Source organism: Dromaius novaehollandiae, chromosome 3, assembly GCF_036370855.1.
Source record: "Dromaius novaehollandiae isolate bDroNov1 chromosome 3, bDroNov1.hap1, whole genome shotgun sequence".
Classification (NCBI taxonomy): domain Eukaryota; kingdom Metazoa; phylum Chordata; class Aves; order Casuariiformes; family Dromaiidae; genus Dromaius; species Dromaius novaehollandiae.
In genome coordinates this window covers 64591802-64606290 of record NC_088100.1, presented here as the reverse complement: position 1 = coordinate 64606290, position 14489 = coordinate 64591802, and the positions used below count along the sequence as shown (strand labels likewise).

Sequence of the window (14489 nt, the reverse complement as noted above, 5' to 3'; positions counted from 1 at the left end):
AAAACACTCAAAAATATATCTGTATAATACAGAAAACAGCTTTGCACTTCTGAGTGTAATGATTTTATCTTATTTTATCTTTACATATCATTTCAAATATCCTCTCTGTTTCCTAAAATGTGGGTTATTCTGAATGTCTTGGCTCTATATGGCCTCCTCACAATAACAGAAAAACATGGGAAGTTTAATGCTGTTTACAGGGAGAACATAGAAAGGCTGTAGAAAGGCTTGTTTTAGTGAAAATGCAGGAAATAGAATCATGCAAATGACTAATTGGTTCATTAGCTGCCTGTTTGTTACATATCATATGTTATGCTTATGCTCTACAGTATGTTATGTAAGTTTCTTAGGTATCAGTCTCATGTACTATGAAATAGTAAATTAATATTGCTTTACAAAATCTAAAATGATCCCGACATCTTTACTTGTAACATGTACATTTTTAGACTGAAGCTGACACAGTGGGTGTATGCATTCGTTTATTAATCTTACTGCGGTCAGAATTGTGCCAGATCTTTGAACTGCCTAGTCTGTCACTAGCTCTGCTGGGCATTTTGCTTTGTTATGATTAAAAGTCCAACCATGCCCATTAGAAACTGGAAAGAGTCCTGTTAAACCAAGTGGTTTATTCCCTTTTGCCAGGTTAAGTATATGCTCACATTATATTCATGCCAAGTCTCAAAATCCAGACTTTAGATTTTTGTAGATCTATTTCAAAGTACTGCAAGCAGATTTTTCGCCAGCAGATTTTTCTCCTGCAGAGGTATTGGTTATTTTTTGTCCTACAAAAATTAAAAAAAAGTTGAGGGGATATCAATAATATATTTTACAAAGAAAAACATACTCTAAAATAAAATATTCTTAGCAGATAACATTTTTAAAATCCTTTAGTTTACTAGTAATCAAAATAGATGGACCAGAATCCTCTTCACTGCTATAGCAGATAATCTTGTCACATAATTGCTTTCTTAAATGATCACACCCTTTATTAAAATTAACCATGTTTTTCGTTCCCATTAACCTTCCTGGGAAACTGTTCCAAGCTCTAACTCTGATGAAAATTAGAAAGCTTCTTCCAATTTGCAGCCTCAATTCAGGCATGAACATTTTATACTTCCTGATTTTGAGTAACCTTTGTCTTAGTTTAAACAACTAATGTACTTACAGAAAGCAGTCATTTCCCTTCCCAGCCTTTTTTTTATCAGATTGGACAGCACAAGCTTTTTTAGCTTCCTCTCAAAAGACAGGATATCCGCTTTCCACTGTTCAGTGCAACAGCTCTTTACTTCGCCTGTTTCTGACTGTACTCATCCTCTTGGGACAGAGGTGAGCAGTCTAGTGCAGTGCTACAAAAGGCATCTCTCTGCTTCCTTGAATGATGGAATTGATACTCCTCTCAATCTAACAGATTTGAAACAATTAATTAGCCTGATAACTGATATCCTAATCCAATACTGTTTTCAACACGCTTCTTTGTTAATTAGCACACAGCTCAGCAACAGCAGTTTCCCAACACGATAAATTATTGTGCAGAATGAAGACCAAGCTTTTATCCTGGCTTCAGATGATGTACCAGCTTCCTCCTCTCTATTCCAGTGCTCCTTCACACTTCAGAAGAACTTGGAATATAAAGCCGCTTGCCTCTCTTTCAGCAGCATAGGCAGTAATGAGCAATGCAGATCATGTAGAATACTTTGAATAAAAACAATGTGAAGTTTTCACGTTATCATAGAGTTTTGTTCTCTGGCTGCCCCTTTTACAGAGGAGCTGAAAATGCCCACCTAAAGCCTCCTTTCCTTTTCCTGGCTTAGGATGAGGGCAGACTCACAACTGACCCTCACAGCTTGGAACAAAATCTGTTTCACCTCTGTGATTCCCAGATTTATCTTTGGTTACAGGTACCTAGTGAATTTATTTGTGCTACCATTTTACCTTTACTACCACAGGGATTTGATACCATCAGAAAAATAAGATTCATCACTTTTATTAGATGTGCTGGGGTTCTTTTTAAACAATAGATAAGCACAATATAAAACCAATAAATTTTATCTAACAAAGAGTTAAGATAAAAAGAGATTGCTGATAAATTTGGAAAGAAGGGTGCAAATATAAAACAAAAAAAAGAATTAAATTGAACACTAGTCTCTGTCATTTGAGATTTCTCTGGGACGTCTTTCACATGTGCATGGAAAAGCCCAATGGTACGCTGGCTCAGGAATACTCCCTTTCCTTGCAGGATCCTGAACTGAAGCCCACTCCAGCTCAACTATACCTAAGGGTAACCAGGATGCCATTGTGTACAAGTGAGTATCTGGAAATCCTCAGCTTCCTTTTCAGGTTGTTAATCAATTCTAGGAGATTGCAGTGACAATTTAGTTCTCTTTGGAAGTTTCTGAAAATGAAATGAAAGTTTGTCTGGGATGCTTTTTAATATGTTGATTTTTTTATTTGACTCCATCTTCTTTCTTTGGAACTTGTTCAAATTAGCCTCCTCCCTTTCCAGATAATAGGACTTGCTTCACAAAACACATGTTCACATAACAGGTTTTTTTCTGTGAGCAGCAGAACTAATGAAGCCTGGTTTCCTATGGATTACTGGCATTATTTTCCAAATCCAGTCCTCACATTGTGTCCCATATGATACCTTCACTAGGCAAAAATTGCACTTGAGACAGCCAGTATGAGTTATATACCTGCTGCTTGGCTCATCAGTCCACACACATTGCTCAGCCAGTCAGATTTCATATTCTGTCAGTTGTTGCCAGACAGAATATTTTGATTACTTTTCCTTCATTGGGAAATGTTTCTTAGATTATTCTAAAATGGAAATAGAAGGGCCACAGATAAAGCAAGAGTATCAGCATATTCAGAAATTCCCTATAACAAATACTATGAGCACTTACATGTTTCAGTCAGGACCCAGGCAATCATGAGGATTAAAAAATACCTTAAAGTTGGGTTCTTCCAGTTTTGTTTATAAAATATTTCTTCTGTATTACATGTATTTTTGAAAGTACCTGTGCCCACTCCCAGATCTCCCTATTTTTTCTCATTCTATTCTGTTCTTGAATAGTCCTACAGAGATTTGCAAGGAAAAAATATGTAATTTGGATCGAATAGATTAATGCTTATCCTGACTTCACATGACGGATCCTGTCATGAAGTTTTAATCACCAGATACCTCGCAGAGTTGTGGTATCTAGCATTTTGAGTCTCTGTTCATGCTATCAAAATGCTTTCTACAAATCCATAAAATTCAGCACAACAACCAATTTCCATTCTTTACTTTGTCCCCAACAGTCTATGGAATGAGAGCCTGGTCTATACAAGACTGATTTGCACACTAAAATAATTATGGGTCTAATTTAATGCACTATGTACAGTATCTCTAAAACATAGCTAATGTTTGGAAAGGATTTTGCATGGGACTTCCCATGCCAAACAGAGACATTGGATTATTGAAAGAACAAAGGACCGAACATTTTCTCCTGATTTAGACTGATTAGGGTACTAGCATGTTTTATGAGGTGGGACTCTTTATCAGAAGACATTTGTGCACCTAGGTAACAGCACCCTGTTCCAGAACATTACAGAAGATATGATCTTTCTGGTCTATACCTTAACTCTCAGGAGGTGTAGGTCAGATGTAAATAAACAGAAGTTCATAAAGGCACTGGACAGAGCTCTTGACTGAACCATGATTTTCTTTATCATGTTTGTCCTTTCCATACCCAGGGATATCTAATCCCTTCCTCATCTCTTAATCAGAATAGTAGATTAGTCTCACTTCTGTAACAGTGCTGTTTTTGCCAAGCAAGGTGGTTAGGTTTCACTGAGTTCTGTATCTGGGGATGAGATATTCATTTATAAAGCACAAAAGATTACACAGTATTAAGAAAATAAACATTCTCCTAAATACAATTACTGTCTCTAGCTTTTCTCTTTTTAAGGGTCTCAGGATGTTCAAATATACTTAAGAAAGTCAAAACCTCTTAGTTAGTCTTCTTTTACCTCATTCAGAGCCCCCAAAAAATTAGGTTTCTCCTTTTACGGATGATTTTTATGATCTTTAAAGATTAATGACTCTCCCTCCAACCCAGAACTATCAAGGTACTAGAGCTGAGAGCACATAGCCTGTTATAAGAAACTGCTCTGCATTACTGCTCATTAAGTTAGTTTTATTCCAGGGTGCATATCAGGTCACATACCCTAGACAAATACCATTAACAGAGTATGAAGGGTCGTCTTCCAACATAGCTACAGCAGAGCAGCTCTTTTGTTGAAAATATTGCTACCTCTAAGTGACTTGCCGATTGGCTCACAACCCAGTCTTTCTTCTTAAACCATCCTTGTTACCCTGTCTCTTTGGGTTTTTTTAAGCCTTACACTTCAGGCAAGCACCTTCCTCAGACTCAAACAAACTTGTTGTCCTTGATTGGGTGGTTGACTGCTAAGTATTGTGCATTGCTGCTGCTCCGTTGGAGAGGTGACCAGCCTATACAGCTCCTGCTAGATGAATAAAAGCACTTGGTGATGCAGTGATTTTCACAGTACATCATTTATCTACTTTCTTCAGGATACAGTGCAAAGGTAATTATAGGACATGCAGCATAGGCGTTTAAAAGGGCTTTAACTCTGGGCTATGGATCACATGACAGAAGTCTCTGATAATGGCACACCTAGACGGCTTTGGGATTGGTGTCTTTAGTTCTCAGGTTCTGGGAACTAGGATTTTGAGAGAAAGAGCGGTAGCTGTGGAGAATCAAAATGGACAGAAGTTTGGATCACTGTTAGAGAAAAGATGTGTATTTCTACCCAAAATCTGTATGAAAGGACCACCAAACTTCTTTAGGATTCATGGAATGTGTAGGTGATCACTGACAAGCTTTTTGGGAAAGGGGTTATTATCTCTATCTATTGAAAGTGAACACAGGTAGTGCTTTTAATCACTAGGAAAAAGCTTGGTCAGAGATAGCTTGTCTTTGTGATTTCTCTTTGTGATAGCATTTAAAGAAGAGGTGGCACTACCTTACAAACAGGCATTTCCTAACAACATTCTGATACAGGCTGCAGACTTGTTCCCACACCAACATTGTATCTGTCTTAGTTTTTCAAAGGAGCTTGAGCAACATTTCAAAGCCAAAAGCTTAAAGGTCCAGTACGTAGCCTCGTCTGTGAGCAAGCATGTAAATAACTGCAATGCCTGTCATTACAAACAGAGAAGTAAATGGAGTATTTCAGACCGAGTGAGACAAAGAACCTGTGCCTATTTCTTCAAGTCAGCAAAATCCCCACTGAGGTCTACTGCACATGCATGTGAATGAACATGAACTCTGTGATACAATTGATAGTTAACAAACAAACAAACAAACAAAAAACTATGGAAACCTGTTCCATGATGTAATAAGTTGTTATATGTTGCAACAACTTTCTCACAAAGATGGGCATATGGCCACTTGGGCTAAGCATGAAAAGAAGTACATAGGAGGAAGTTACAAGACTCTTTACATGTTAATGGCTGTTTTTTTCTCTTTCCAATGTGTAACAATTAAAGACAAGGAAAGATTTAAGCAAGTCTGTAAAGTTCTGGTGCAGATGGACCCCATCATCCCTGAGATGAAAGCAGCCCCTGCCAGTAACTGTTTGGGAGGATTCTGTTGGTGCAAGCAGAAAGTTGGTGCAAGCAGAAAGTATGCCAAGGCCAGCTCTAATAATTGAACAGTATGGAACAGTATGTTATACTGCCTGGGGAGTTTGACCAGACATTGATTTCCTACTACAGAAGCAGTCAATGAGTCTGGATTACATTTCCTTGACTTCTCTGTAGAAAGCTGAATCTTTTTTTTTCATTGATCTCATCTTTCATAAGGTTCCAAGAAGTCTACACAGTATTATCACAAAAAAATCTCTTAAGCTGTTTACATAACACGTATGCTAGGCATGCTGTCACTCTCAGATGTGATCCTCAGAATATCTAATCTCTGTCAAGAGCTGGTGACCCCTTGTTCTCACTTATTTTTGTGTAATGAGCTATAAAATATTATGTATGCATGTTGCCATTCACAAACTTAAATTCTTCATGCCAGTGAGCAGATATTTCAATCAAAACAGTTAAACACTTGTTCATTATAAAGCTCAATACTGCATTTGCATTCACATTGAGTACAAAGGTCAGTCTACCAGCTGAGTCTATGCTCAAGAAAAAGGAAGGGACTCTAACGAAATCCTCTTGTGAGACATGCTGAGCGTAACACTGCTACGTAACGACAGCACCATTTCACAATCCGTTTTCTTCAGCTATTGTGCAGTTGGAAAGAGATCCTGGCTCTCTAACACCTGCTGATCCCATAGCACCACATACCACCACCACATCAGCTGGGCTGACACAAACATTTCTGAGGCGGTACACTGAGGCATTTTCTTCAGCCTCAGTGCTGGCGTAGGATCTCCCTTCTTCTAACTGCTCATTCCTTCCCTCGCAGCAAATCATGCCCTCCCCTTGGTTTTGCAGACTCAGATAGCAATGTGGCAGACAGCAAGAAAAATAATTCCTTTACCCCTTCCTCCAGAAAGTGGACCAAAGTTTGGGGTAAGAAATAAACATGAGCGAAGAGCTGTAATAATTTTTTCCATGAGAGGCTTGAGAAAGAGGAAACACGACAACTCCTGCAAGTGGCTCTCTTTCCTTTCAATGCCTGGGAAGAAGCATGGGTGTTAAGGTCCCGCAAACTGTCTCCATTTTAGGTCTGGGGAAAGAGTTCTTTCCAGAATCTCCAGCAGGAACTTAAAAATTTGCTGCATTCTCCTTATATTTGTGACTGTGTGTAGTAGAAGTTTTTCTGCACTCTTCTTCTCCTGACCTGGTTCGGGATGGGGGTGAGGTACCCTGTGGAACATACAAATGGTTCACTTGTCCAAACCGACCTTGAATGGGTAAGGCACAAAATCTGGTGTTGGGACACTGGGCAGGAGATATGGAACCAGGAGGGTGAAAAAAGCTGGACTGTCCATCCTGTTTGGCAGCACCTGATTCAACATTTTTTCAAGTGCTTATAAATTTGTGCGATTTGATCTCAAATCCTCTAACAAGAGCTCCTGCAAGAAAGAATAAAATCTCTCTGTATAAATTAAGATTCCCTTACGTGTATGGATTCGAAGTACTATTTCCGAAAAAAAAAGTCACACAATGAATGCTGACATCTCAGAGTTAAATTTGTTATTCTAAACCCCCGCATGTAGATAAGCAGCTCATTCCTGATCAGTTAAAATAAGCAGCTGGAACAGATTTTTAAAGAGCTGCAGCACTTCGTCACACACAAATATGAAAGACAGGCGAGTGAAATCAGAGGGCAGATCATTTGTATTTTCAAGAAATCATGATGCATAGCATGCAAGTCCCAACGTGACAAGGATGACGATGCTTTTTCAAAGGTCGGGGCCGACAGTCACGAAGCGCTATCAGCAGCCGTGAGCAAAAAAAATAAAAATAAAAAAAGGAAAAAAAAAAAAGAGAGAGCAGGGACACAGCCATAACTAAACCAGCGCCGGCAGCACTCAGCACGTACGGAGGGGAGCAGCCGTTATGGCGGCGCCTCCCTGCCCCCTCCCCCCACCGGGCGCGCGCCCAGCCCAACGGTCGCCGCCCGTCCCGCGGGCACGCACGCGCCCGCGAGAGCGCGAGGCCGTAACGCGCGCTCCCGGCCGAGCCGCCCCGTTTCCGTGGCCCCGGGCACGCCCACGGCACTCACCTCCTCCCCTGCCCCACAGGCCGGTCGCCCCCCAGCCCCTGGGTGGGCGCGCTCCCCCCTACACCCTGAGCCCCTCGCCGGCCGCCCCCCGCTGACCAGCGGGGCCCGGCGGCTCCGGGCACACCGTCCGCCCTCCCCTCCCCGGGGCCAGGCTGCCGGCGTCAGCAGCGCGGCGGGGAACCCCCCCCCCGCCCTCTGCTCGGCAATAACCCGGGAAACCTCAGCCGCCCACCCGCTTCCCGGCCGCCGCGCCCTCGCCAGCGGGCGGGCCCTGCCCGCTCCCGCCCCGCCGAGGCCCGCGGGAGGCGCCGCGCGCGCCGGTAGCGCGCAGGCGCTGCGCTCCAGCCGCCTCCGGCGCGCAGGAGCGGAGCGGGGAGCAGCAGGCGAGGCGGCGGCCACCCCGCGCGCGCCCCCCGCCAGGGCCGCCGGGCGCCATGCGGGTGCCGCTGGCCCTCCTGGCGCTCGCGCCGCTGCTGGCGGCAGCAGCCCCGGAGCGTCCGGCCGCAGGTAATGGGCGGGCCAGGCCGCGGGGGTCCCCGCGGCGAGCGCGGGGCTCGCCCGCCGCCGGCTGGGGCAGGGGCGCCGGCGGGGAGGGCGCCCTGGGGCTGGCAGAGCGGCGGCTGCTCCCTCTCCACCGCCCTCCCGGCTCGGGTTGCTCGTGGTCGGAGCCGCCGCGGCGCCGATCCAGGGGGCTCTGGGTCGCTGCCGCCGCCCTCCGCAGGCGAGAGGAGCCCGGGGTGGGGGGTGGGGGGGGGAGGAGCAGTCCCCATGTTGTCAGCTAGAGAGTAGCCGTGCAACGGGAAAATGGGAGGCCTGTCTTGCTGAGCGTCACCTGCTCGGGGGGGTTTGGTAGCGTGCCGACCGGACACGCTGATAACCGGTTAATAACCGAGAAGGGCTTGGGTGCGTGATGAGGCTCAACTTTGGAAGTGATCTAGAGGCATGCAAATTAGTTCTGATGAAACAGCACCTTTAATGCATTTTGAGATCGGTCTTTGCTGTCTTATTACTGTTAAAAGTACTACTTATTATTTTATGACACTTATGGTAAATGGTTACAGTCCTTTACTGTAAAATAGCTGATACCAGCCCTTCTCTCGGATATTTGTGCACTTTGGCACATGACGTGAGAGTAATATGCGCACAGAACGGGCCTGATCTACTGTGTTTTATACATGTATGTGTCCATACAGGCAAAGCTGGAGATTTTAAAGCAAAGATGGAGCGTGTAGGGCTGTACCTAAATAAGGCATCAGGATCATGGCTGAGGGGGCAGCTTTCATCCGAGTACTGATTGGGAAGGGAGGTGGACTGCAAGCAAAGAATCTCTGATTTTGGCTCTGTTCCCCCAATTACTGGGGGGAAGGGAGAGGAGGAAATATTCAGTTTGGTTTCACTTAGAGTTGGAGTGGCTAATAAGACCAGAGATTGGGGGTTAATAGCTCAGGTCAAAAGAGAACATGCAACAGCACTTAATTTTTAAAAATATTGAGAGACATATATGGGGGGATGCATATTAGAGTTTTTGTGAAAGGGCTTGAAACCAGGAAGCATATCCATGCATTAGCTTAAAGCAGTAGTACTCTGCTAACCTTTACCCCCAAAACAAGATCTGTATACCTAAAATGCTGCTTGCAGTTATCACAGAAATATTGATCATGTATGCAGGCTCATCAGATTCTGCAGATGCATAATGCTGATTAATCAGGGCTTCATTGCATTTACACCCATGCCTTTCTGGAGTGCCTGAACTTGTCTGTCCCTGGTGATCCCTCTGGCCTTATGAGACTTTTGAAGACCATTTAGGTTTACCTCCCCTGGGCTAGGAGCAGAAAAAATGTTAATCTGTCCACTCATTTGTTGCTGGTAGTTTAGATCTTCAGCATTCAGTTTGTTTAATTTTGTAACCAGTAAACCTTGCAGAGAAGTCTTTTTCTCACACTTTTAGCAGTAAGTAGGATTGATACATTAAGTACTGGCTTTGAACATCCGGAGCTGGCATCCCGTGAAGGCATGCTTTCATTGCTGATGAAATGCAAGACTTCTTATGTTGCAGTAAGAAATTATGAAGTTAAAAAAAGGACCAGATAATCACTTTTATGGTAAAGTGAGCCTGCAGTAGTCCAGCCTTGTCCAGCACAATGATTACCTCCATGTAAAACTGCAGTACAATACTGCGGGGTAGCTGATGTGTGTTGAGCTGTTCAGAAGCAAAAAGCTAATTTTCCTTTGCATGAGTGCAGCAAACTGTCAGATGAAAGGGGCAGAATACACTCCTGAGTTACGTTTTGAAAACCCAAGAAAAACTTTCCTGATGGCTAGCGCTCAGGTTAGAAGCAGTCTCTGTAACTATATCCTTCAGAGACTTCATTGTTTAAGCAATATCTTAGATTTTTAGTGAACAAAAACATCATGGAAGGATTTCTAATAGACATTGTGTATTAGCAGAATCAAAATCTTTGTTATATCTGTAATGAAAAACTAATAGAATGTTCTTATTTCATTGTTACATAGGTATAAGTAGATATGCTGGCTTACAGTGGAAAGATTAGCGTAGAAGAAGGGGAATTCTGAAACATGTTTATGACATTTCCCTTTGCAATAGAGTGATTATTTTCTTAAGTCTTATCAGGGCTTTCAGAGCTCTAGTGGTGTAATACATATCTCAAAGCTGAAACGTAAGGAGGAAATGCACTTCTATCAGCGATCTTGGTCCCTTGTTATAGGACACAATTTTATCTAGAGCAGTCAGACAACCTAACAGCTCTTTTCTGAACAGTTGAACACCTCCTCTGTTTCCTACAGCTGGATGCTTACCATGTAAACAAGCCCATGACCATATAGATATGCCTGTGATTCATCAGTGGAGCTCGGCATTTGTCTATGAAAACCCCAGTCTGCAGCTAAGTGTCCTGAAAGAGAGGTGCCAAATAGACCTGCTCAAGATTATAGTACTTTTTAGACTGTGATAGCAGTTCGGGTACTTCTTGCGCATTGAAAGCCTGATTTCCAAGTGCATATGTGTACTTGCTTTTTGTGATCGCCAGTTATGTGTGTTCTGTTGGGTGATATCTTAGTCTTTTTGGCTTGTTATTTTATGATTCTGTTTATTGGCAGTTCATAGCAGTTCTTCTGCACAACCGCAAGCAAAAAAATAAGGAGATGATAGAGTGCTGTATTTAGATATCATCTATTATAGTGATATTTCAGCTCTAATAAAAGGGAAGAGTAGTCACAAAACAGGTAAAACAGTATTTAACTCTTATTATTACAGCAGTTTTGAAAAACTCCATCTTGTGCATGCTTTTTTCTTGAACTTACTTTTTTTTTTTTTTTTTAATAGCGATTCAAGTCTGTCCTCTTAGTACTGTGTAGTACCTTGCTGGGATATTTACCATGATCAACAATTCAAAAAAAAATGCTCTCTGGATTAGTGTCAACTCTGAGCCCTGAGGAAGTAAAAACCTGTTGTAAATAGTAGCAGTAAAAAGGTACTAAATATTGTGTAAAGTGTATATTCCTGGTTGTATATTCTATGAAATTACTTAATTTTATTTCACTCATTAAACATTTTTTAAATTAATAGCTTTAAGCCTGACCCTTAGTCTTTGAACTCATTATTCATTTGTAAAATTGAATGAGATTTCCCTTTTGAAGTCGATAAGGTCTTTTGAGAACTTCCACTAGAATTTTCTGCATAGAATTGCTGTTACATGCACTGATTTAAGCTTATTTTTAATCACTTGGTTCAGGAAGTACCACCAGAGTATAGAAGGGACATTACAAGAGTGGTCTATATCTGGGTCCCTTTCTGGGGGACAGAGGGGAGCTTGTGAAGGCAAGCATGTGCAAACCTTTTTCCATATACTACATGGCTGCTGCCACTCCAAGGAAGGCCAGGCAGGTAGCAGGAGCAGAATTCTCCTGGCACCTTGATGCTTGGTATTTGCCTGTCTCTCAACTTCCTTGCTCAAGCCAACCTGCAAGCTGTGTCCCTGCTGCAGCTGTCTGACAAGGGCAGGAGGTGGGCTGTGCACCTTTAGGGCCTGACCTGCCAGGAGGTGGGTAGTAGAAACGGATGTACAGGCTGTCTGCATCCAGACGGTGTTACGCTGCTTTGAAGGGCAGCATGGCAGCAGACAGAGCGCCCTCTCTGACAGACATTTCCCATTTCTTTCCATAGCAGGTATTTGGTGCTTGTAGAGCCTGTGCTAGGTACTGTCATTTGCCTGCCAAAGCTCTCTTGTGCAGCTCCAAGTAGTGCTGCTAGCTCTCTTCCAGCCCTCAGACTGCTGCACTCTGCTGTAACACAGGCCAGTTCTGTTTGCTTCAGAACAAATCACAATGGGACTCTAAGTGATCAAAAGGGGGTTGTTCTAGAATGAAGTTGTACAGTTTCCAATGAAAGGCTTACTCCTTTTGACATGCTATTTTTCACCCTTAGCACAAACTTGCTTCTCTCTGAATCCATTTTCTGGGGTGCAGGCTGCCTTTTGCCACCTTCTGTTTTTCCTTGCATGACAAGTCAGTGCATTGCAAAAGGGCCCCGCAGAGGCATTCTGGGGGTAGTGCATATTGATCTGATTTTTTTTTTCCTTGTCTTCCCCTTTAGTCGTGATGAAAGCAAAGGGGAATCTTATTTTTACATTTTTGAAGTCTCCGAAGCTGCTGCCCTTTCTGGATGCAGTTAAAGTGACTGGAGATTAAATGTCCACATGAGCTTAGGTGGAGCACAGGTCTGACGTAAGGGATGCACGCTGCTTTCCTAGTTTGTAGCCCAGAACAGACTGTTACGTTAGCATTGTGTCTGGTTGCCTTTTAACTCTCCAGCCTGAATGATGAGATTCCCATTTGGTATGAATTCAGAACAGAGTTCAAGCTGATGTCTCCCTTGACGTATGGAAGTGTCATGAAACTGTTGTCCTGCTAGATACCACTCTGGGATTATAGGGATTTGTTTGTTTTTCATGGAAACTGAAAAAAGGCTCTGGAACAGACTTTCAAAAGATGTATTTTTAATTATTTTCTCATAGTTTGTCCTTTTTTAAGCTCTAGCTTTCAATTTGTACTTTTAGTGCTTGAATTGTGTTCAACAGGCATATGAAACTTGAAGGAACTCTGGTTCATTAAGTCTTTGTTGCTTGAGATAACTGTATCAAAGAGTCTGCAGTGTGGACTCACCAGGCTAAACTATTGCATATATGACAACTTCAGTTAAATTCCACTTCCGTGATTAGTGGTAGCAAATGCTTCTGTATTTATATGCCTAATGGCCCCATTAGAATGGGGGGAGGATTTTTTTTTTTTTTTAACTTTGCACAGGTTACAAACATCAGTTGGAAGGCTGCCTCATTTTTACCCCTGTGAAGTGTCCCCTTCTCTAGTTTGTTGATTTAGTTTTTGCTGTTGAATAGCTCATTACTGAGGCACAACAAATAGTTGGGACATCTATTTTATATATTAAAAAAATTTACTCTGACAAGATATTTCTGTACGTACTTTAAAGATAACTTTATTGAATATGTGGCTGCTCCAAAGTTGCATTTCACAAATGTCTTCTATGCAGTATTTTTCAGAAGCATACATGTAGTGAACAAGATAATCTTCAACCAGATACAGAAATCTATCTCAGTCTGCGTGTTTCTGAACTTGCTGAGATTTGTGAAAGAACTTGTGTACAATATGGCATTGTTGACAAAGGCAAGTGAATGTATAAAATGGGACTGGTTAGGTTTGTCATCTTGTATATACAAGCAAGTATCTTTTATTAATGTTTTCGAAGCAGCACTATACCATATATTGTGTGCAACTACTGTGTTAGTCCTATGAGTTATCTTCTGTCCTCAATCTTTAGAATGTGGTTGTGACAGTGCAGCTAGGTATGCTTGCTCCCATTACTTTGAAAAACAACAAAAAAACCCCTTATTCGCTGCTTGGTTTCAGGCTGCTAAGAAATATTTGGAGTAAAAAAAAGTCTTTCAGTGGCATTTGCCTTTTAATCTCAAAGTATTTCCTCCTGCATGCGTTTCCTTCCTGTCTGCTGTGTAACAGCCTGCTGAGGAGGGAAGTGTCTCCAGAACTGTAGTACTTAAATACACGTTGAGAGGATATTTGATTTTATATATATATAAATATAAATTTTTTTTAAACACCACAGTGCATGTCACATTTGCTCAGATCTTTGTCACCCCATATGGGAGCATTAATTAAATAGTCTGGACTGCTTGTATATGAGCAAATACTCACATTTCTCTCAGAGAGCAGTGTATGTTGCTTTAAAATTGATCCTTGTGCAAATTTGCTGATATCAACTAAGTGGTTGCATACCCGCTTCTGATCTTCTCTGTTAAATGCTCAAGTTCTAGTTTATTCTGTGATCTTGCTTGTGTTTGTTTTTACTCCTCCCTTTTTCCTACCTTTACTTTCCAACATTCCAGTTCTTTATCCTCAATACCCAAGCATGTTTGGTTTCCATAATCTTTTTTTTTTAAAACAAAAAAGCTGACTGGTCTTTCCACCTACCTTCTCCCTTTATTCACTTTCTCTTTGGACATAGATTTGCTGTCTGAAGTAGTTCCATATTGCACATCCCTAGGGTAATTTCTGTGCTTCTGTGAAAAACTATTCTTCCTGAAGTCGCTGTTGCTTTTCTGTTAGCCAATATTGCCGTCTTACACAGCAAGGTGAATGGGGCTAACTGTGAAGATGGTAATGACTGTACCTGAACTGGAAGCAAAACGG

General features: G+C 42.1%; 1 protein-coding gene and 1 long non-coding RNA gene across 4 annotated transcripts in view; one reads left to right on the top strand and one right to left on the bottom strand.

Annotated features, from left to right (window-relative positions):
* Window positions 1-589: 589 nt before the first annotated feature.
* Window positions 590-8092, bottom strand: LOC112995928 (uncharacterized). Its single transcript, XR_003262300.2, has 2 exons — window positions 7749-8092; window positions 590-7095 (listed from the first exon to the last, which is right to left on the bottom strand). It is a non-coding gene; the product is annotated as an uncharacterized LOC112995928 (long non-coding RNA).
* The window catches only part of IFNGR1 (interferon gamma receptor 1), a 24890-nt gene continuing 18426 nt past the window's right edge, over window positions 8026-14489 (top strand). The window contains exons 1-3 of one of the 3 annotated variants that reach the window (XM_064509040.1): window positions 8026-8255; window positions 11092-11239; window positions 13315-13448. Coding sequence is in view for 1 of the 3 variants with exons in the window: in XM_064509042.1 (XP_064365112.1) it covers window positions 8183-8255 (73 nt within the window). In the remaining 2 variants the exon portion in view is untranslated. The remainder of the gene's footprint in view (window positions 8256-11091; window positions 11240-13314; window positions 13449-14489) is intronic. The other 2 variants (XM_064509041.1, XM_064509042.1) reach the window with 2 other exon arrangements.